Consider the following 22,180-nt stretch of genomic DNA (forward strand, 5'->3'; position numbering starts at 1 on the left):
ACCTGCCGCTCAAGCCAGCCGCCCAGACGTCTGTGTGCGGCCTCACAGGTATGCCCTGCCCAGGGCACGTCTGCACTGGGGGGAGGGCCCCCGGAGTCAGGGGGAGCCCGGGTGGCAGTGAACATGGTCGCCATATCTAAGAGCACCTCTCAGGAGGAGCGCCGGGGGGAGTGCTCACTGTCCGGCCGCCTCCACCTTTCAGCCTGTGGTGACGGACAGGCGCTGAGCCCACTGCCTCTGATGGTGCCGTGCACAGGGTGACGAGGCGGCGCCCCCTCCAGGGTGCCCTCCAGCTACTCAGTCACGCGTCGCTCTGTCACCTCTGCCAGAGGAGCCATATGGACTCTCCTGAGCCTCAAGGCTTCTGCTGATGACGGGGCCCTTGGACAGATGATGTTTTAATCCTTTACAGCTCTTGTGTCAGCGCCCTGAGTGTCCCCTGCTACAGGCACTCTCTGTTCAATGAATGAGTGCTTCTTGGGGTCACTCACTCCATCTTTTCTTTCTCGGGAATTAGAACAAATACGTAGGCTCTTCTTGCTGTCGGGTAGCTAGGCCTGTCTGCCTCCCCTCCCTCACCTTCCAACTGCACCTGGAAAACAGCACCTGCAGACCCAGGCTCTGACGTCCTGGAGAAGGGCATCTCTGAGCGGCTGGTGGTGTGAGTGGCTGTGTGGTTGTGAGTGGCTAGTGGTTTGGCTAAGAGTGGCTGGATGGTTATGGTTATAAATGGCTGATGGTTGTGAATGGCTGTGAGTGGCTGGTGGTGCGAGTGGCTGTATGGTTGGCTTCTCTTTTTGTAACACACCCCTCCCCCTGAAGCCGAGGACACCGGGCCGCCTTTGTCCCAATGACAGGCACTGTGCCAGCCCTGGCTTCCCACATGTGGCTCTGTGCTGGGTCACGCATGTGCATCTGGTCCTGGGATCTGGTGCTATTAAGCCTTCGGTCAGCTTGCCTCCCGTGTCCTGACACAGACGCCGCTCCGGTTCCCAGGCCTTCCCCTGCGCACGCCCGGAGGGACAAGGTCTGAGCTCTCGGTCTCTCACAGCCTGAGGGTGGATCCAGCGCCGTATTTGCCCTGTTTGTGTTAGATGGCATTTGGTGGCAGAGTGGAGATAAATATTTCTGCTGTTCTCCTCAGCCTCGCTCCACGCTGCCTTTCCCGCCTGCGACGAGCCTTGCCACGGTGAACTAGGAATTCTCTAATGGACGACTCCCCGCGGGCAGCGGCTGTGAGACCAGAGGGGGGGGGCGGCTTCAGCACGGCTGCCCAGCGTGCAGCCGCCCGATGCGGAGCGAGGTCCAGCCTGCCGGCAGGCCCACAGGCTTCCTTTGAACACGCGGGACAGGCGCAGGACGGGTACGGAGGGAGCTCCTTGGAAATGTGCTCTCAGTATAGAAGGGTTACCGTGGCAACGGCAAGCCTGCCTCATTACCAGCTGGCACTAGCTTTGTCTGTGGTCTCCCAGAGCAGTTAACAGGAGCCCACCTGCCCCATCCCTGGGCATCTTGCCTGTGACCAGGCCGGCGCTGGCCAGTCTGCAGGTGGCGTCCATTGGCCTGTGTGTGACGCACTGCATTTCCTTCTCCCACACTCACGGACATTCCCACCTACCGCACGCCGATGCATTAAACCAACACATCACACCCGAGGGAGATGGACACGGGATGAGAAAAAGGCGGAGGAGCTCTGCCCCTGATGCAGGTTCACACAATTAACAGCAAACCTGGGCCATCGGAGCCGCTGCGGCTCCTGCCCGGTGTGGTCTCAGTCCATTTCCCAGGGCAGAACCAGGGCTGCGGGGCCGGGCCTGGCAGGGGGTGAGAGGCGGCCTGGAGCCGCAGGTGCCCCACTGCAGGAGGCGCCAGGGGCCAGGTCGTGAGGGACTCCACGTTGAGCAGGTGCCCACGAGCCTCAGACGGGGCAATTTGAGCCTCAACACGAATTCTAATCGCACCAGACAAAACCCCAGCAGCCGGTTCAGTCTGAGAGCGGAGGGTAATGAGGGAGAAGGAACCCGTCTGCAGTGGGAGAAAGCTGGTGAGCCGAGGACTGTTGTAACAACGGGACAGGAACGGGAGGAATTGAGCCTGTGCCCGCCTTTCCTGTAGAGGGAGCCTGCGCTCCGTGGCCGGGCGGGAGGGGAGCTTTCTGTGAAAGCGGCCCCGCTGTGAGGGGAACAGAGGCCGCTCGGAACCGCCGTGCGGAGCCGCCGGGTCAGCGCCGGGTCAGCGGTCCCCCGAGACCCACCCACACGCCTCCTGCGCGCGGAGCGGAACGTGCCTGGGAAGCAGTGTTGGCGCACACACCGTCAGGCCTCATGCCACCTGATCACCGATTTACGGGAAACATGGTGAGAGGAACACGGCAAGCACACCGCCGGGCGGCGTCAGCAGAATCCAGGCCGGGGAAATGGCGGGAAATGAGCCGGTTTCGTCGGCAAATCTTGAGGAGGGGGGTAGAGAGAGAATGTCTCTCTTAGAAGATGGTGGGCAGTCACAGCGGGTCCATGTTCAGGTCCCGGGACCAGCAACCTCAGGAGCGTGCCGCGTGGGAGGCTGCGGAGCTGAGCACGCTCACTGCACCGAGCGAGGGTAACGGGGAGATGGCCGGTTTAGTGGACGTGGGGTGCGTCACAGTGATGCTCTGCTGGTCCAGAGCCTGTATCTTTTGGAGATGCAGCCTGAAACATTTACAGGTGGAAACTGCACTCTGCTGTTCGTTTCAAAATAACACGGTAAGGGTAAACAACCAGCTAAATCCACGCACACGCAGAAGGGGTAGTAGGTGGGGGAGGGGAAGACTTGCCGGGAGTTGTAATTGGTGCCATTGGGATGGGTCCCCGGAGTTCCTTATACTGTTTCGTTCATTGGTACGTTATTTTAAAACTTCTTTAATGAAAGATTTACAGGGATAATGAAGGTGGTGCTCCTGGGAGGGTGGTCTGTGCTGTTTTACTTGAACAGCACCTGTTGCAGCGAGAGCCAGCTGAAGCGGGCGTGCTCACACCTTTCTGGTCGGCGTGGCCCTGTGCTCAGCACGTGGGCAGATTGTATCAAGAACCTTAACATGTTTGCACTGTTCTCCTCAATAATTACATTTCCGCGAATCTGTCCTCAAGAAGTGATCCCAAACGTCTTGAAAGCTTGGTGAACGGAGTGTGTGGCAGCCATGTTTATATCAGGGAAACTGGGAGCACCTCCTGTCCCCCAGGGTGGCCAGCGGAGAGCCAGGCCACGTGCAGCGCCACCCTGCAGGCCACGCCGGACTGACTGCACGCTGCCCGGGGGAGTGGCTCTTGTCCTCACTCAGACCAGCGGGGAACTTTGGCCAATTCCGTGGCCGGCCTCCTCGGAACCCGCTCCAGGGGCTCATCCAGGTGTCGGACGAGCTACGGAGCCCCAGGAAAGGGGGGCACTGCTCCCTGCATGTGTGACTCTCACTGTGTTTGTATGTTTTAATCCATGTGCTTCCTGAACGTTCTAAAAGAGAAACAGCACTTACACGTGTTTCCAGGATTCTGTTCCTCTTTGGAGATAAGATTCAGCCACTTTCCGATTACAGTCCCCTCTGACCGGCCACGGGAACAGACTGCCCGGGGTCCCCCTGCACTCCGGGGGCACGGGCCACGGCAGCCTGAGAACCCGGCTCGCTGACTCCTGGAGCACCCGAGTCAGGGCCAGCCTGGGGGGAGCCCCTCTCTGGGCAGAGAAAACAAGGGTGTCACCTTACCGGCAGATAGCAAGCACGTGGGGCTTGTCCGGACAGGTATGAGCCAGTTATAAACCACGCGTGGTGAGAAGAGGGCCCGGGCTGTCTCTGAGTGAAGGAGGAAGAGCTTGTGTCGCCGGGAGTTCATTACTGAGTGCTTTGGGGTGCAGGCACAGGACAGCCAGCAGACCCCCTCCTGGCCTCCCCCCTGGCCTCCCCCCTCCTCCTCCCTTCTGGCCTCCCCCTGGCCTCCCTCGTGGCCTCCCTTCTGGCCTCCCTTGTGGCCCCCGGTGCATCTGACACAGGAGGGCGAGCCCAGCGTCGCCTTCTCGTCATCTCGCCCAGCTCGGTGTGATTGCATGTTCAGGCATGGTGTTCATGTCTGCACACGTGTGTTGGCAGGTGACCTTGGGAAAGGTGCTGAAGGTGATCGTGGTCATGCGGAGCCTCTTCATCGACCGGACGATCGTGAAGGGCTACAGCGAGAACGTCTTCATGGAAGACGGCAAGGTAGGCGGGCGGGCGGCCATGCTCTGCTTTGTGCTCTGGTCCGGTCCCGGGCCGATGTGGCGGAGCCCGGACGGAGCCCGGACAGCGGCTCACACACACATGGGGAGGCCGCGGTGATCGCACACGGCCGAGTCCCTTGGAGGTGGCACAGCACAGCCTCCGTGGCCTCCACAGGCCCCGCTGTCCTCGCCGAGGCCCTTAGCTGAATTCCTAATTCATCGCTTAGACCCAGGTGCCTCATTAACGTGTCTTCCGAGGAAATGGATTTTTTCCTTTTTCTGTCTTTTTTTTTCCCCCGGTCGCGCAGCACATCAATAGCCCGCGGCCCGGCATTCTGCTTTCCCGGAACATGAGGGGAATGTGAGTTTGACACCCAGGCTGCCGCCCAGCTTCCGGGGAGCTGACGGAGCGCAGGCAGCAGCTCGTCCTCAGCAGCTCCACTGAGCAATGCCGGCCTGAGGCGGTTCCTCCGGGGGTGACTTGCTTCACGGAAAGATCACCCCGTGAGCCCCTCGTTTCCCGGCCCCGCACTGTCCATATGGCTCTGCGGCGAGCGGCAGAGACGCTGATGGCCGCTGACAGCCTGCATTGTGTCTGCTCCCCGAGCGGAACGGGCGCTCCTGCCGGGACACCCCCAGACGCCCCCGGGCCCCAGCACCTGCCCGTCTGCCCCAGGCTGTCCTTCTGTCCATGAGGCCCACGGAACCCCAGTGTGTCCGCTCTAGCACTCACCCAACAGCCACGTTCTGATGAGGGGAGAAGGTTCTTCAAAAAAAAGAGCTGGCAGCCCTCGGCGTGGCTCAGTGGTTAGAGCAACACCAGCGGACTGAAGGGTCCCCGGTTTGATTCCAGTCAAGGGCCCAAACCTCGGTTGCAGGCTCGATTCTCTGCATCATGGTTATTTCTTTCCATGTCTATCTTGCAGGTGGTAAAAATGCTAACAGTACCCGTATATTAGTCTGGTGGCACTTTGCTGGAGCAAGCTTTGCCTACAGGGGTTACTGAATCCTAGACCCATTTTCCAGATTAGGAGACTGAGACCTGCAGTCACACTGAGCCAGAGCTCACACCTCCCGCTGTCCATGGCTCCTGAGGACACAAGCTGTCCTTCATTGTCCCAGGGATAGACCTCAGGGCCTGGAGCACAGCCCAGTGGCGTGGGGGTGGGGGGGTGCAATGAGAAAGCCACGGGGTGTGAAGTGCTTTGCCTGCGGTGAAAAGGGGAGAGAGAACTGTTAGAGGCGGGGACTAAAGGAAGCAACAGGGAGTGGAGAGTGAGTCAGAGAATAAAGGACACGCAAGGCGCACACTCTGGGTACAAGCCCCGGGGCTAAGTCTCCAATAAAACAGGGAAAGGTCTCAGGCCACTGGCCTGGCGCGCGGTGTCCTCTGGGCGGCGCCCGGAGCTGACTCAGCGCCCAGGCCTGTCCTCGGCTCACACCGCACTCACCTGGCAGTGCCGGCGCCCGGCTGACTCGGCCTCATTAGGGGATTTAGGGTACGCTCGCGCTGCGGCTCCGTTAATTACCCACAATCACGTGCGTACGGCTGCTTAGCCTCGCGCGGAGAGGAGTGGGTATCAAAGGGAGCCTTCAAAGGCAGCCCGTCCCCGGGGTGCTGCTGATCCCGCTTCTCCCACTTCAAAGTGGGCCGCGTGCGCGCCTGGGCCGGGGAGCTGAGTGATTCCGCTAACAAGAGCTGGCATCGGCCCGTTTGATATTGGATGCAGGGAGCGTTTTGATTTGTTAGAGCCTTTGAAACTGTTCAGACGACCTTCAGCACAGGGGCCTCTTGTTACTGTGGGGGAGGGCAGCGCGGGGCGGGCACCGCTGGGCGGGACTGGGCGGGACGGGTCCTGCAGAGGAGGCCCAGGTGGGAGTGAGAAGTTCCCAAATAGTAGGCCTGTCCCCGTCCTGGGGAGGCGGGCCTCTTCCCTTCCCAGGACGGTGGGCGGGCACCAGAGACCACCAGAGGGAGGGTCGTGGTTAGACTCCCTGACCTGCCCATGTTGGGTGATGCTGATGTCTCTTCCATAAGTTCCTGTCACTGTTGTCACCAGCTCTTTTTGTGCCTGGGCCGTGGTATTGACAGCTTGATGGCTGGCCCGGGGCAGATGTGTGAGAAGCAGGTGGTCCTCCGGGATCTGATGGAATCCACCTGGAAGGCGATGCGCCCACCCTGAATGCTCAGCCAGCCCAGAGCCGGAGGCTGCTCCGAGGCTGCGTGTCCGCCCGTCACGGGAGGTTGGCTTCTCCCGCAGGGCCTTCAGGGCCCGATGCTGCGGCGTCACTCCTTCTCAGGACACTGTGTCAGAGTTTCCCAGGCGTGGGCAGCGGTGTGCAGCCTCCAGGAGCTCCCATTTGAATGCACAGCCAGCGAAGTCCATAGTCCTGCTGCCTTGCAGTCCAGAAGCAGGAGCTAATGAATATTCATTTGGGTTAGACGTGGCTCCCGGAAATGAATTTCCGAAATCTTCTGGCCCCGAGGAGAGGCGGACACTGACCCCAGAACGCTGGTGAGATGCTTTCTTCGGCGTAAACGTGGCAGAAAACCCAGGGCAGTGCTGCCGGGCCTTCTTGGCACACCGGGCCCTTGTTACCGTCCTTGCCTGCGTGTGCGCCTGGTGCGGGCGCATTGTCCGGCGTCCCCGTCCCAGGTGGCCCCGCGTCCCCCGGGCCTGGGTGACGCATGGCCCGTCCCGAGGGAGCAGCGCACGTCTCACAGGCCGTGTGCTCCGCCCAGGCGGCCGGGCAGGGGCTCTCCGTTCCCTCGGGTTTCTCTGTGAAACATTTCGCTGAAGGTGTTGCTGTTCTTTAATAATTTCATCTTTTAAATTAAAACCCTCTGTATGCAGACGCCTTCTTTCCTGCCTGCCCATATCTCTGTCTGCTGAGCCTGCACTGTGGGGCGGGTAGGAGGACAGGCTAGACCACAGGAGGACCTGTCTGTCCCAAGCCCAGACATGGCGGTGACTCTCCTGGAATTTAGATTTGGGATCTTTGTCATCTTCCTGTCATCTTGGCGGTGATTTGTTAGAATAAAGACACAGAAGATCGCTCACTCAGCGAGCTGATGGTCTGTAAGGCTGCGTGTTTAAGCCCAGGGCTGCACTGCTTCCCTAGGAACCGGACTGAACCGGCTTCCCTGAGGGGACAGCGCCCCAGGCCGCCCGCCGAGGAGTGGCTATGAGGGAACTCATGTTTCTTTTTTATATATTTTTTTAAATTTATTTTTACAGAGAAGAAGGGAGAGGGATAGAGAGTCAGAAATATCGATGAGAGAGAAACATCCATCAGCTGCCTCCTGCACACCCCCAACTGGGGATGTGCCCACAATCAATGTACATGCCCTTGACCGGAATCGAACCTGGGACCTTTCAGTCCGCAGACCGATGCTCTAGCCACTGAGCCAAACCGGTTTCGGCAGGAACTCATGTTTCTTCAGTTTCCTTCAGATTTCCTGGAAGTAGTGTGTCTCTTTTCCCCTAGAACTGGCAAACCTGTCAAGTTAAAAGTCTCAGCCTAAAGCCGGTTTAAAGTGTTGCCCCATCAGCTGGTTTAACTGGGCTGGGGGCTGGCAGTGGCAGCACCCTATGAGTCGGCTCAGCAGCCAGGAGCGGTGCCAGGGGTGAGTGGGAGTCCGGGAAGGGGTGGACAGCAGCGGAGGGGAAGGGCTTTGGACAGATGTTCAGTCCATCACATTCTTCCATGGTGTGTCCTGGACTTGGGTCAGCAAAACCTCCCCCTGGCCAGCAGGAGCCCCGCAGGGGTCAGAGGCCCAGAACCTTCTGCTGCCCCAGAAGGTTTCCGACACCGTGGCACTTACATGGAGCCGACTGCGAGCTGGGAGGAGAGCGGGTGCCCGTCTTTCCATCCTCACCCAGGACAGGCGTCTGGACTTTAGAGAGAGGGGAGGGGAGAGAGAGGAAGAGAGGAACATCGACGTGAGAGAGAACTCTCATACAGGAGAGGGAACATCAGTGTTTGCCTTCCACACAGCCCGGGACTGAACCCACAACACAGCTCTGTGCCTGACTGGGGGGCTCGAACCCACAACCTTCCGGCATGTGGGATGATGCTCCAACCAACTGAGCCACACCAGCCGGGGCCACAGCCCAACTTTCCATTTCCAAGGACTGTTTTCAGAAGGCCAAGCGTTGGTGTCTCCACCTGTCAAATGCAGCCCTTCACTTCCTGTCTCAGAGCAATCTTCGGCTGACTGCTGCCCTGCTCCCACCTGCTCGGGATCAATACCACGGCCCAGGCTCAGACAGCTGGGGCTCAGGCCCCCTTGACCCCCGGCCAACCCCGGAGGCAGGATGCAGGAGGCCCATCGACCAGGTGTTTCAATTTGCTCAACCCTTGACCTCGTGTATTGAAGTGGACCTTTTAGCACCAGAGGACACGCTGGCGGCCCCACTCAGCTGCCCCGTCCGAGCTCTCCGTCCGCTCCGGGTGCTCTGTCTGCCAGCCTTCACTTGCTCTTGAAATAGAGGAGCATCCGTTTGATCTCTCCCGCAAACCTGTGAGACGGGTGGTTTGGTGAGACTGCAGGAAGTGCCCCGTGCGGACCCAGTGTGGCCAGAGGACTGGCCTGGGTTCCCGCCGAGCCCTGCCCACGTTTCCTCTTGGGCCGGGTTCGAGTTCGGGGCGCCCTAGTCACAGCCTCTGACCTGAGCAGCCGGCACAGTTACTCGGTTTCCCTTCAACAGGCTCCTTACGTCCCCGCAGGCTGTAAGGAAGACATGCGGGAGGGACGGTTAAACCCTTTCAGTCCAGGGATGGTGCTTCTAGAATCAACGGTCTTACTCCTCCAGGCTGAGCAGCGGCAGCCAGAGCATCGTGTTTTAAAGTCCGGGTCCTAAACTGACACTGACCATCCTTCCTTCCCTCCCCACAGCTGGACATATGGTCCAAGTCCAACTACCAGGTGTTCCAGAAGGTAAGCTCTGCTCTCAGCTGCTTGCTCAGGGGGGCTGAGGGGAGGACGGTGCTCTGAGGGGTCAACCTTCTGGGCGGTGATTACAGGGAGTGTGCTTCAGAGCGAAGGGACTGGAACCTGCAAATAACTATGAATTGGGCCCCGTGGCATGTGCCAGGCACCGTGGCAGCTGCCAGGAGTCTGCGGGACAGAGAAGCGCAGTGAGACACTCAGGGTGTCAGTGGGGCTGCTGTCAGGAGCAGCAGGGAGCGCCCTTCATCTGGGGCCGTCTCAGGAGGGAGGCCTTTCCGGGCAGACCCTCCCGAGGCCGGAGGGAGAGGAACAGCGGGTGGACGGCCTGGGAAGAGGTCCCAGCATGGAGGCAGCAGCCAGGCCTGGTGCGGGAGCCAAGTCGCTACCTGCAGGTCCCAGCAGGAGCTCCGGGGACCGGCCGCCCCTGGAGCAAGGCGACGGCCGCAGCGGCCCTGAGCCTCACCCCCACGCAGGGCACGGCCTGGGCGAGCTGGGGAGTCCACAGGTGCTGCTGAGGGCAGGAGGTGAGGGCACATCTGGGTGGCACATGGGCTCCTAGAGTGTGCCCAGCCCCTCCGCTGCCGGCGGGACGGGCTCGTTCTTTCTGAAAGAAGGACTTTCCAGCACTGGCTGGTGGGGGTGGATCATGGCTCAGGGTGAGCGGTCAGCCTGCAGCCACCTCCCCAGCCGCACTCATCGCAGGGTCCTCTGCGGGGAGCGCCGGTGCAGCGGATCCCGGATAATTAGTGAGGATTCGGCCTGAGCCGTCGCCTGCAGCTCTGTCCCTCTCCTCCTGCTGCCTGCGCTCGTCACCGCGGCCAGAGGCTCTCCTCGCGGTGGGCGGCAGCCGGGCTCGGCTGGAGGGACGCTGCGGTCGGCTCTCTAGCAGGCTCCTCTTCCGTGTACTCCTAAGCCCTCGTCTTAACTGTCCCTGTCACTGACCCTGCAGGACGGACTTCTAATCCGGGGCCAGCTCTCCTAGCTCAGCGGGAGGGGCGTGGCGGACAGACAATGGAGTCATGCTGGTGGGCCCCACAGCGAGAGCACCTGGACCCTGGGGCCTGGTCAGGCTCGGGGCCGCTCGGCACTGCGGGCAAGCCCTTCCCTGGCGCGGAGACGGCCTGGAGTGGGCACACACCTGCACACACACCCACGCAGTCCTGCCTGGCATGGGGATGGCCTGGAGTGGGCACACACCTGCACACACACCCACGCAGTCCTGCCTGGCATGGGGATGGCCTGGAATGGGCACACACCTGCACACACACCCACGCAGTCCTGCCTGGCATGGGGATGGCCTGGAGTGGGGACACACACCCGCACAGGCCTGCCCTGGTGTGGAGATGGCCTGGAGTGGGGACACACCCCCCCCCCCCCCACACACACACACACACACACACCCCTGCACAGTCCTGCCTGGCATGGGGATGGCCTGGAGTGGGGACACACACACACCCCCCCCACACACACACACACACACACCCCTGCACAGTCCTGCCTGGCATGGGGATGGCCTGGAGTGGGGACAGTCCTACCAGCTGCTCGGGAGCCGCTGGGCTGGGGCAGGCCACCCCCTCCCTGTGCCTGGGAAGTGGAATTCTCACAGCCATCATGAGGTCCTTGTGGGAGCCCTCCCACCTGGGGTGCTTGCTCTTTGTCAGACCCTGTTCAGGTGCCTTCCTTCCAGTACAGCAACCTGTCCGAGGTCACGGCTTTAAGTGACAGGCCCGACCCCAGCCGGTGCCCTCCCCCGCGCCAGGCTGTGGGGTGGGCCAGCCCTTGGCGGGCAGGAGCTCAGGGAGCAGGCAGCTCCGCTGGGTGCAGCTGAAATAGCTTGTCGTCCCCGGTGCCCTCCAGCGCCAGATCCCGCGGAAGGTGTGGGCTCCTCACACACAATATGGCGGCGGCGCTTCGGGACGCTTGTTTTGACTGGCAGCTGTTTCAAGGTCTCCTGAGAGATTCCTTCTCCTCTGAGCTGGCTCCCTCAGCCTGGAGGGGCCTGTGAGCCCTGCAGGGAGGGAGAAAGAGCAATCTGCTGGCGGCCGTGGGCATGGCACCCACGCAGACCACGGCTCCCGTGGGCCAGCCGGGGCTGGAGGCGCCCAAACTAACTACTGCGCTCTGCCCTGAGGTGGAGTGGGCCCTCCCCGTGCTCCTCCTCTTCTCTCTGCCCCTCCTCTTCTCTCTACCCCTCCTCTTCTCCCTCCCCTCTAGGGCCCTGTCTCCCCAGCTGATAGTTGCTTTGTCTTCCCCTCGCTCCCCATAGGGGGTGCCTTCTGCTCCGGTCTTCGGGCTGTTTCAGCCCCGGCACACAGGGCTCTGTTCTCAGGGCCCTTCCTGCCTCTGCCCGCTTCCTCTGGAGCCTCGTAGCTCACACACCTGGGCCTCCGGGCGGCAGGCGATGTCAGTGACTTAATGGCAAGTTTCTGCTGCCAGGCCCCTTTCTCTCCGGCTTGGACGCTGAATAAAAACATCTTTGTTGTTGGAAAGTGTAAAACAAAAACAGACTGGAGGTGGCCTGCTTTGACAAAAAGGACGATGCTGCAGGGGGGTTTCTCCAACCCCTTCTTCCTGTCTGTGCGGTTCGGCATGGGAAGCAGGAGCCAGCGAGGAGGGCTGGGAGGAAGGGGGGACCCGCCAGAGAGCGCTCCTTCTGTAACTTCCTGTGTCACTGCCGACGGGGCGCTCCGAGACTAAATGCCTGTGAGCATTGAGAACCGTGACCGTTTGGCAACCGAAGGAGGACTTCACTGGCCTTTCAGAACCGGCCTGCGTCTGGCCGCCCGCCCGCCCGTGACGGGAAGGCGAGGCAGGGCCTGCCCGGGAGCCGCCTGCCGAGCAGAGCAGAGCGCTGCCCGAGTCCGGAGGACACCGTTAGCTCTCCGCTCTCGGGGAGCCACGGCAGGTCCCGCCTGCGCCTCGGCGGGGACTCCGCTTCCCGGAGACCCACGGCGGCTGGTGGGGCAGATGGCGCCCGGGGAGGGAGGCCACAGCTCAGAAGCCCTCGCCCTCCCGCCGAGTCTGCTTCCTCTTCCGTAAAACGGAGAGAGAGCACCCAGCTAGTTGCCATGGGGACGAAGTGCGAGGGGCACGAGCATCACAGGCCCCGTGAATGCAGAGACTTGGTTAGTAAGTAACCCCGGCCCTGAGAAGGCACCTTTGGGAGTAGGAGAACCCCACATGGCGCCAGCACCCGCTCCACGGCACCCCGCTCCACGGCACCCCGCTCCACAACACCCCGCTCCACCCCGCTCCATAGCACCCCACTCCATGGCATCCCCTCCACAGCACCCCGCTCCATGGTACCCCACCCCGCTCCATGGTACCCCACCCCGCTCCACGGCACCCCGCTCCACGGCACCCCACCCCGCTCCATGGCACCCCGCTCCACGGCACCCCGCTCCACGGCACCCCGCTCCACGGCACCCCGCTCCACGGCACCCCGCTCCACAGCAGCACCCCACTCCATGGCACCCCGCTCCACGGCACCCCACCCCGCTCCACAGCACCCCGCTCCACGGCACCCCCTCCACAGCACCCGCTCCACGGCACCCCGCTCCACGGCACCCCGCTCCATAGCACCCCACCCCGCTCCACGGCACCCCGCTCCACGGCACCCCGCTCCACGGCACCCCGCTCCACGGCACCCCACCCGCTCCACAGCACCCCCCTCCACGGCACCCCGCTCCACGGCACCCCGCTCCACCCCACCCTGCTCCACAGCACCCCGCTCCACAGCACCCGCTCCACGGCACCCCGCTCCACAGCACCCCGCTCCACGGCACCCCGCTCCATAGCACCCCACCCCGCTCCACGGCACCCCGCTCCACGGCACCCCACCCCGCTCCACGGCACCCCACCCCGCTCCACGGCACCCCACCCCGCTCCACGGCACCCCGCTCCACGGCACCCCGCTCCACAGCACCCCGCTCCACGGCACCCCGCTCCACGGCACCCCACCCCGCTCCACGGCACCCCGCTCTACGGCACCCCGCTCCACGGCACCCCGCGACATTTCAGCAGCTGCGTTTACCTTGATTCTTGAAAACAACACGCTCTCCTTCAGAGTTGCCCTCCTTGGTGGTGTGCACAGACTCAAAAGCCGAGCTAGGGTGAGCGCGGGCGGGGTGGGGGGAGGAGACCTTTTCCCCCCGCGGTGCCTGGACCCCACCTCCTGGCTGCTGGAGCCATCCCTCCCGCAGCGGGTCCCCCGGCAGCCGGCGCCTGAGTCTAGGAAAGTCCGGCTGGAAGGAGCCCCACCCCAGCCCTTAGTCAGCATCTGCTGGGGAGCAGGCCCGGGAATTGTGCTCGTTACCGTCTGCGTCCTCCGCTCTGGGATCCCTAAGAGGAGCCGCAGAGGCTGGCCGAGGGCGGGGCCGGCCCGAGACCCTGGTCCCAGGGCCCGGCAGGGCCCAGAGCGCGCGAGGCCGGTGCTGCTGGCCCTCGAACCCAGTCTCAGGCAGCCGCTCCTGAGGGAGCGTCCTCACCCAGGGTGACCTTGCAGGCTGGCCAGCGCCTGGCTCCTCGCGGGTGGGCGAGCCGCGTCCTGGAGGAAGAGCCGGGAGAGGGGACGTGGTGCTGCTGCGACAGAGGAGCCTCTGTCCGTCACTCCAGCAGCCAGCTTGCTTCTTGCTCACAGACACCCACCCGAGGTGGCCGAGAGCTGGGCTTCCATCGCTCGGGACCCAGGCTTAGCAAGGCGCCCCCTGTGAGCCACCTGAGCGTGGCCCGGCCCGGCGTGGGGGCACGGGACCCTCTCGCCTCCTCCGGCTCCAAGGGAAGCAGCACCGTCCATTCCCAGAGCGTCGGCGGGCCAGCCCTGGACCCACCCACCGGGCAGCTCAGGAGCCTGAGGGCGGCCCGGCGGGAAGGCCCCTGCGCTCCCAGCCTGAGAGCTGCGGGCTTCCCAGCCGGCCGGTCCCCCCGTGTTTCCGATCCCCCCCGTGTTTCCGGTCCCGTCCCCAGCCATGAGGCCTCACTGCCCCACACCCTCACATGAGCCGGTCTCCCCGATGTCTCCCTGATGTCTCCGAGCCGGAGTGCACCTCCGGTCGGCACACGGCCAGGAACCTCTGGGCCGGGTGGGACAGGCAGGACTCTGCCTCTCAGAACTCACCGTCACCTCAGGGAAACGGACACTAAACAGAAGCTGCAAAGAATAGTCACACGTTCAGTTCCAGGAACGCCACCAGAATGATCCGAGCCCAAGTGTGTCCCCTCAGGGCCGTGGTCTCCAAACTGCGGCTCGCAAGCCACATGCGGCTCTTTGGCCCCTTGAGTGTGGCTCTTCCAGAAAATACCACAGCCTGAGCGAGTCTTATTTTGAAGAAGTGGCGTTAGAAGTTTAAGTTTCAAAAATTTGGCTCTCCAAAGAAATGTCAATCGTCGTGCTGTTGATGTTTGGCTCTGCTGACCGATGAGTTTGCCGACCACTGCCTCGGGATTCTGGGAGGCTTCCCTGGGCACCTGGATCTGCAGGGGGATGGGAGCTGGGGGGAGGGGACACTTAAGGACCCGCAGCGTTTGGGGCAGAGGGGGGAGGAGAGGAGGCGGGACCAGGGCCCAAGGGTCCCCAGGGTCCCATCTGGATTCTGTCTGGTGTGCACGCATACCGAGAGGGTCTTCCGCAGCGAGGGCCATGGTCAGAGTGACGGCCGAACAAGCACTGTGTTGATCGAACAGTCTGCAGGAGCTCAGTTACCCACGGGCAGGTGGTGTCAGTTTCCCGTTTTCCAGGGGGGAGGCCGCAGCCAGGAGAGCTGAGGTGCCTGCCCAGGTGCCACTGCTGGGAGGCAGCCCATTCCGCCCTCCAGAGCCCTCAGCCTCTGCCCCTGGGGCAGCAGGTCCCTGCCCACGCCCCGCTGAGGCAGGCCTGGGAGGAGCGGCAGAGCTGAGACGGGGCGGGGAGAAGCCGGAGAACCACCCGCACCCAGAGACTTGAGTGCGCGCCTCGGACAAGCCCGGGTGTCAGCGTAGACCCCGGGCAGGCGGCGTGTCGTCACTGAGCAGCTGGAGGAGAAGCAGGTTGGCAAGAGCGCTTTAGATGTTTCTGGAAGGCAGCTATCAGCACAGCCAGGAGCGGGCAAGTCCCGAGGTCGGCCAAGGAACGGAGGAGGAGATGGGCGCAGGCCAGCACTCCGTGAGCAGGGGATTCTGGGCAGAGGTTCTTGGCAGAATCTTGGGGAGATGCCCTAAATTCCGAAGGCCACGGGCCAGGCAGATAGCACGGGGAAGCAGGTGGTGGAACCCTGGGGTCTGGCACAGGGCCTGCTCAGAGGCCGCCCACCGGGATCACTGCTGCTGGCCACGGGGCTGTGGGGGCCAGCGTGTCACATGGGGACTCGCCTCGTCCTCACACTGACCACAGAGCTGATTCTGCGGCAGAAGCTGGGGATCGGCGTTGGGCGGAGTTTCCTGAACTTAAATGTTGGTCATTCGTGTTAAAAATTGTCACCAGGGAAGCAAAGGTCCTGTCCACCTGAACAGAGCGGGTGCCTGGGGGGTGGGCTCAGGCCGCCGAAATGCAGAGCCAGGCTCCCCCCGGGGCTCGGGGCCGGAGGGGCCCTTCCGGGGCTGCGGAAGGAGGACACCCAGGTGGGGCACAGCGGGCCGGTCCCCTGCTGCGACAGCGGTGATGAGGGGGCGGGCTTGTGGAACTAAACGGAGGTGCAGGAGGAAGAATCCTCCAGAAACTGATTGTGGGGAATGCCCTCAGCTTATAAAGCGCCATGTGCCGGCTGGAGAACTAGGCACCGATGGGGAAGAGGCAAGCTTCCGGCTCAGGGCCCGCTGGCCGGGCGGGCTGTGCTGTGGGCACCACACCTTCCACCGCCGTTCACCGGCCGCCCTCGCCGCGGCGGGGAGGGTGAGAGAGCGGCCGGCGGGGAGGCTGCGCGGAAAGGCAGTCTGTCTGCCGGGCGCGGCGCGGGGACCTCGCACACGCGCTGTTTGCTGCGTCGGCAGGAGAGCCAGGCAGGTGCTGCTGGTTGTGGCCTCTGGTGAGCCGGCACTTTTCACTTTATTTCTTAGTCAACAAATACGTGCGAGCACCTGCTGGAGGCCAGGTGATGTTCGGGCCTGGGGACTCAGCACACACCAGATAGGCGTGCCCCGGGCCCCCAGAGCTGTTCACCTAGCAACCGAGGGGCTCAGTGGCCGCCAAGCAGCCAGGACGGTCCCTGGGCAGAGGCCGGGTCCGGGGTCCAGGGGAGCGGAGGGGCGGGAGGCGGGAGAGGCGGGAGCCAGGAGGTCCCGGGGCAGAGGCCAGGTCCGGGGTCCAGGGGAGCGGAGGGCGGGAGGCGGGCTTTGCGTGCATGGCCATTGTATCGGGGAAACTGAGGCCTGGAGAGGGTCTGTGAGTGTTCTGTGAGCTGGGGAGCCCGGTCCTCTCGCTCCGGGCGTGGCCTCTGGCCTTGGGTGCAGGCCACAGTCCAGCTGTGGGTCGTTGACAACTCGGCGAGTGGGGCCAGCCCAGCCCCTGGCTGTCACCTGGCCGGTGTGCGAACGGCTCTCAGGCCCCCAGTGCGTCACACGTGCGCTGCGGGAGGGGGAGCTGGGAGCCGGCACGAGTGGGACCACTGCCTCTCTGTGCACCGAGTGTCGCAGCATCTGTAACGCAAGGATCCCCGATGAGGACGGTCCTGTAAACCATGTGTGGACAGAACCGTCAAATCCAACGTAACCTGTCAACTAGCCGATGGGTGGCGGGCTTAGCAGTGTGGCGTCTTAGAGCATCAGGCCTGCAGGACCTCAGGTCGGTACTGTGTTCCAGAAGCGCCAGGAGGCAGGGCTGAGGCCAGTGCCTCCAGGGTCTCGCTACAGCTGAGCCCTGGGCACTGACAGCCACTGCTTGGAGTGGGGGGGCTGCTTGGTCCTCAGAAGTGGCCCCACTCCTGACCTGAGGTTGCTGGAATGTTCCCCCCTGGGCTCGCCTTCCAGCCCGGACCCCTTCCTTTCGGCCCCTCCCCCACGGCGGCTGCCCTGGCCCTGGGAGTTTCCTGGCAGAGCCTTCCCTCCTGGGCGGGTGTGAGGAGGCAGACTGCGCTGAGAGGAGGGAGCGGGTCTTGTTCTCTCTGCGGACTGGAGTGGCCTCTCACCCATTCCTCTCCCGTCCCAGGTGACAGACCACGCCACCACCGCCCTGCTGCACTACCAGCTGCCCCAGATGCCGGACGTCGTGGTCCGCTCCTTTATGGTGAGTGGCCAGAGGGGGCTCGTTCAAACCGAAGCCCGAGTGAAGCCCGCAGAGGTGGGGGGGCCCGCAGGGGCGGGAGGGACCCACAGGGGAGGAGGGACCCGCAGAGGTGGGGGGCCCGCAGGGGAGGAGGGACCCGCAGGGGGGAGGGACCCGCAGGGGAGGAAGGACCCTCGGGGGGGGGGGGACACCTGTAGGGGCAGGTGGGACTGCAGGGGCGGGGGGGGGGGGGGGGAACCTTAGGGGCGGGGCGGATCCATGGGGGAAGCCCGCAGGGGCGGGGGAAACCGCAGGGGCAGGTGGGTGTCCCGTCCGCACACAGTGAGGCCTCCCAGGCGGTGGCCAGCGGAATGACACTGCTTTCCGCTGGGAAGGGACCCAGGAGGAGCGTTGTCTGCTCAGCTCTGAGGCGTGCTGGCCTCAGAAGGTGCTTTCTGTCTGCGGGAGGGACACCCCGGCCGCTCCCAGCTCCCTCAGGCAGTCCCTGAGCTCCTGGCTGCGGCTGTGCTGGCCTGAGGGGGTCGCAGAGACTCGGACCAGCCTTGCGCTTCTCCCCGACGTTTCACCCTCCAGTGAGGAGCGGGCTCAGGGTGGGGAGGCCCGGGCCGCTGGCTCAGCTCCGGCCGCTCCTGTTCAGCAGCCAGTTTTGTGGGCAGCTGTTCAGCAGTGGGGTCGGAGCTGGGTGTTCACACCGTGGAGATCAGCAAGCTCTGCAGGTCAGGGCCCTCCGCCCACCCCACAGCCAGGTGCCGGCACGCGGGCACCGTTACCAGTGACCGCCAGGTGGCCTCAGCGGCCGGCCTCTGGCCCCGCACGCTGGCAGCGCCGCCCCCGTGGGCACCTCGCTGCGGGCTCCACGCTCTCCCACCGGAGGGCCCGGCCTCACCGTGGCTGGGCCGCCCCAGGCCCTGCCGGCAGGGCTGCCGGGGGGAGCCACGGAGGACTTCCTGTCAGCAGCCACGGCGGGGGCAGGAGGGGGCGCTCCTCGTGCCCTTTCCCGACCGGGTGGCTCCCAGGTCAGCGGTTGAGAGAAGCTGCAGTTGGTTTCTTGGCGGACACGCCCGGCTCCTCGGTGGGCGGGAGCAGGACATGCCGGTGCTCAGCACTGTCCACGCAGCGGCTCGCTCCGGTGTCCGGTCACTCGTGTGGACAGAGCCGTCAAATGCGATGGTGGCGGGCTTGGTGGTGGCGGCGAGCGTCAGGCCTGCAGGACCTCCGATCGCGCTGTGATCCAGGAGCGCCAGGAGGCAGGGCAGGCTGAGCCAGCGCCCCCTCTGGGCCCGCCCTCCGGGGTCCTCACCTCGGGGTGCGCAGGGCTTGGTTTTCCCCCGAGACCAAAACACCTGCTTTCCGGCGACTCGCCTGGAGGCTGGGGAGCGTTTGATTTGATCACTGAGATAAACGGTTGAATGACCCATTGACCTCCTCGCGGTCACTGCCCAAACCTCCAGCCCGCCCTGCACGGCGGTGGCATCGCAGCCAATGCGGTTTGTCTAAGGGTGATTATTACTAATTGAAAAATTTCCCCATATTCCGCCATGACGACTTGAAACCTTGGCAACTTTTGACAGTCTCTATGGAGACTGAATTATAATAAAACACACACATACACACACACACACACACACACACACTCACACTCACACTCATACACACACACACTCATACACACACACACACTCACACACACACACTCACACACACACACACACTCACATGCTCACACACACACTCATACACACACACACACACACTCACATGCTCTCTCACACACACACTCACACACACACACTCATACACACACACACTCACACATACATACATACACACACACACACACACACACACACTCTCACACGCACACGCAGCACCTCCAGCCCCGGCCTGGAGGCGGAGGGGGTGGGCTGCCCTGCAGGCGGCTGTGGGAGAGGGCCCATCAGTAGCCGCCGCCTCTTCAGAGAGCAGGGTCTCCCGCCGTAGCCCAGGAGGACGGTGAACGGCGCTGTGAGCTCCGCAGCGGGCACTGGCCGCGGCCGGCTGGGGAGGGAGGTGGGGGGGGGGGTGGGGGGGTTGGTTTGCGGCGGCCCGCCCTGAGCCGGGCTGGAGCTCGGAGTCCCACGCTTGTGCGAGACGCCGAGCGGGACTCCGCCGCTCATCACGTCCCCGTGGCACCGGGGTGCCCGCAGGTGTGCTGGCCGCACCGTGGCCGTGAGCGGCGGCCTGGAATCCCATCAGGCAGAGGCTGTGGCCTCGGTGGGAATTAATTCTGAAGCATCAGCAGTGCGTTCTCCCTCCACACGTGTCCTCGGCCACTGGGAACAGGGGGGCCCATGCCGTGTCCACAGACACTGCCCGCTGCCCAGGGAGCGTGCCCACATGCGCCCGCCCGTTTGAGGGGGCGAGGGTGGGGGCGCAGAAGTGAAGACGGGCAGGGTGGCCTGTGGGGTCCAGGGGGGACTGTGGGGTCCAGGGGGGCCTGTGGGGTCCAGGGGGGCCTGTGGGGTCCATTGTGGCCTGTGGGGTCCAGGGTGGCCTGTGGGGTCCAGGGGGGCCTGTGGGGTCTAGTGGGGCCTGTGGGGTCCAGGGTGGCCTGTGGGGTCCAGTGGGGCCTGTGGGGTCCAGTGGGGCCTGTGGGTCCCACTGCAGCCGGTGACGACTCGGTCACCTTAGCCCTCTGTCCGAGAGGTCAGGCTTGAGAGGAGGTGACCTTGGAGGCACCGATCCCTGTCTCTGGTCTCTCCTCGCTCCAGACCTGGCTGAGAAGTTACATAAAGCTGTTCCAGGCGCCGTGCCAGCGCTGCGGGAAGTTCCTGCAGGACGGCCTGCCCCCCACCTGGAGGGACTTCCGCACCCTCGAAGCCTTCCACGACACCTGCCGGCAGTGACCCCGCCGCTGCCCCCGCGAGCCAGGGCAGACCGCCCACTGCCCCCCCGGCCCCCAGGAAGCCTGGCCCTGAGCGAGCCTCCGAGCACAGACCGGCCCGTGGACAGGACACTGGGCGGCCCGGCGGCCGCGGAGCCGGGGGGGGGGGGGGGTCCGGGAGCTCGGGGCTCTGCCTCCGGAATCGCCCGCGGACCGGGGGGGGGGGGGGGGGGGCGGGCGCTCGGGGCTCTGCCTCCGGAATCGCCCGCGGACCCGGGGGGGGGGGGGGGGGCGGTCCGGGCGCTCGGGGCTCTGCCTCCAGAATCGCCCGGTCGCGGTCCCAGTGTTTCCTCGACCCCGGGTTCCTGCAGTCGGGCTGGCGCTGCGTTTTGTAACTTATTTTTTATGACAATAAACCTGTCCCAGCACACGTGTGTCCTGTCTCCTGTCCCTTCGGTGGTCAGCGGGTGGGCAGGCCGGGCCCGTGGAGAAACCCGGTCTCCGCAAAGATCGCTCTCTGCTCGCTGCTCTCAGGGGCACGTTGGCACCTCGTCCAGACCCTGGGCCCCTCGGAAACTACCGTCCTTTCTGAGAAAAGTGCCGGTGCTCCTTGTTCCTGAACCGGGAACACGCACCCTGCATGTGCGGGCGTCTGGCGTGTCTGCTGAGCTGGGCCTGGGTGTCACTGAAAACAGGTTCCAGCCCCGTCTGCTGGCTCGTCCCCCGAGTGGGTGGGTTCTCGAGGAGAGCGGGTGTCCCCAGGGCTGTCCCACCCTCCTGCTGCCGGTCACCCTCCCGCTGCCAGTCACCCTCCCGGTCACTCTCCCGGTCACTCTCCCGGTCACCCTCCCGCTGCTGGTCACCCTCCCGCTGCCGGTCACCCTCCCGGTCACCCTCCCCCTCCCGGTGACCCTCCCCCTCCTGGTCACTCTCCCGGTCACCCTCCCGCTGCCGGTCACCCTCCCAGTCACTCTCCCGGTCACCCTCCCGCTGCCGGTCACCCTCCCGGTCACTCTCCCAGTCACCCTCCCGCTGCCGGTCACCCTCCTGGTCACTCTCCCGGTCACCCTCCCGCTGCTGGTCACCCTCCCGCTGCCGGTCACCCTCCCGGTCACCCTCTCTCTCCCGGTCACTCTCCCGGTCACCCTACCGCTGCCGGTCACCCTCCCGGTCACCCTCCCTCTCCCGGTCACCCTCCCGCTGCTGGTCACCCTCCCGCTGCCGGTCACCCTCCTGGTCACCCTCCCCCTCCCGGTCACTCTCCCGGTCACCCTCCCGCTGCCGGTCATCTTCCCCCTCCCGGTGGCCCTCCCCCTCCCGGTCACCCTCCCGGCCACCCTCCCGCTGCCGGTCACCCTCCCGGTCACCCTCCCGCTGCCGGTCACCCTCGGAGATGCCCAGGGAAGGGCGGTGCCGCCTGGTGTGGTGCGGACGTGGAGCGGGGTGAGGGGACTTGCTGGAACAGGAGGGCCGGCAGCGTGGCGGGAGCTCAGCAGAAACACCCTCCAGCCCAGCGGAGCCCGGCGTGACAGAGCGGACGGACGCCCGGGTGCCCGCAGCCCGGTGGGAGCCCCCGGGGGCTGACGCGGGCCGGAGCGGGTGGCCCTGCGCCCTGCGGACAGGAACCGGGGTGTCTTCACCTGGCCCCAGGGGCGTGGCCATGCTCCTGCCGCTGCCTTCCGTCCGCCGGGACCTCGGTCCCTCCACAGGTTCCCGCCGCAGGGCATGCGGCTCCCGACCTGCCGGCAGGTCCCTTCTCTCGCCCGAGGCGCTGCGTGCGGCTCTGCGGGAGAACAGACTCAGGACATTGGGGTGTGCGTCCCCGTCCCCCGCTCCGAGGTTTCTCTTCCGCAGTGTCAGTCTCCCGTGACAGCGGCGGGCAGAATGTTAAAGGGCCCGCGGGGACTGCCTGTGACACGTGACTTAGTTACCCCGCCAGCTCTGC

General features: G+C 64.4%; 1 protein-coding gene across 1 annotated transcript in view; it reads left to right on the plus strand.

The window, feature by feature from the left end:
- The window catches only part of MED27 (mediator complex subunit 27), a 110,845-nt gene extending 90,528 nt beyond the window's left edge, over positions 1 to 20,317 (plus strand). Inside the window, exons 5-8 of the mRNA XM_084898665.1 lie at positions 4,118 to 4,225; positions 9,125 to 9,166; positions 17,295 to 17,372; positions 20,123 to 20,317. Of these exons, the coding sequence (XP_084754791.1) occupies positions 4,118 to 4,225; positions 9,125 to 9,166; positions 17,295 to 17,372; positions 20,123 to 20,257 (363 nt within the window). The 3' untranslated portion in view covers positions 20,258 to 20,317. The remainder of the gene's footprint in view (positions 1 to 4,117; positions 4,226 to 9,124; positions 9,167 to 17,294; positions 17,373 to 20,122) is intronic.
- The last annotated feature ends 1,863 nt before the right edge of the window (positions 20,318 to 22,180 follow it).

Source organism: Pipistrellus hanaki (assembly GCF_964339955.1).
Source record: "Pipistrellus hanaki genome assembly, chromosome: 11".
Lineage (NCBI taxonomy): Eukaryota > Metazoa > Chordata > Mammalia > Chiroptera > Vespertilionidae > Pipistrellus > Pipistrellus hanaki.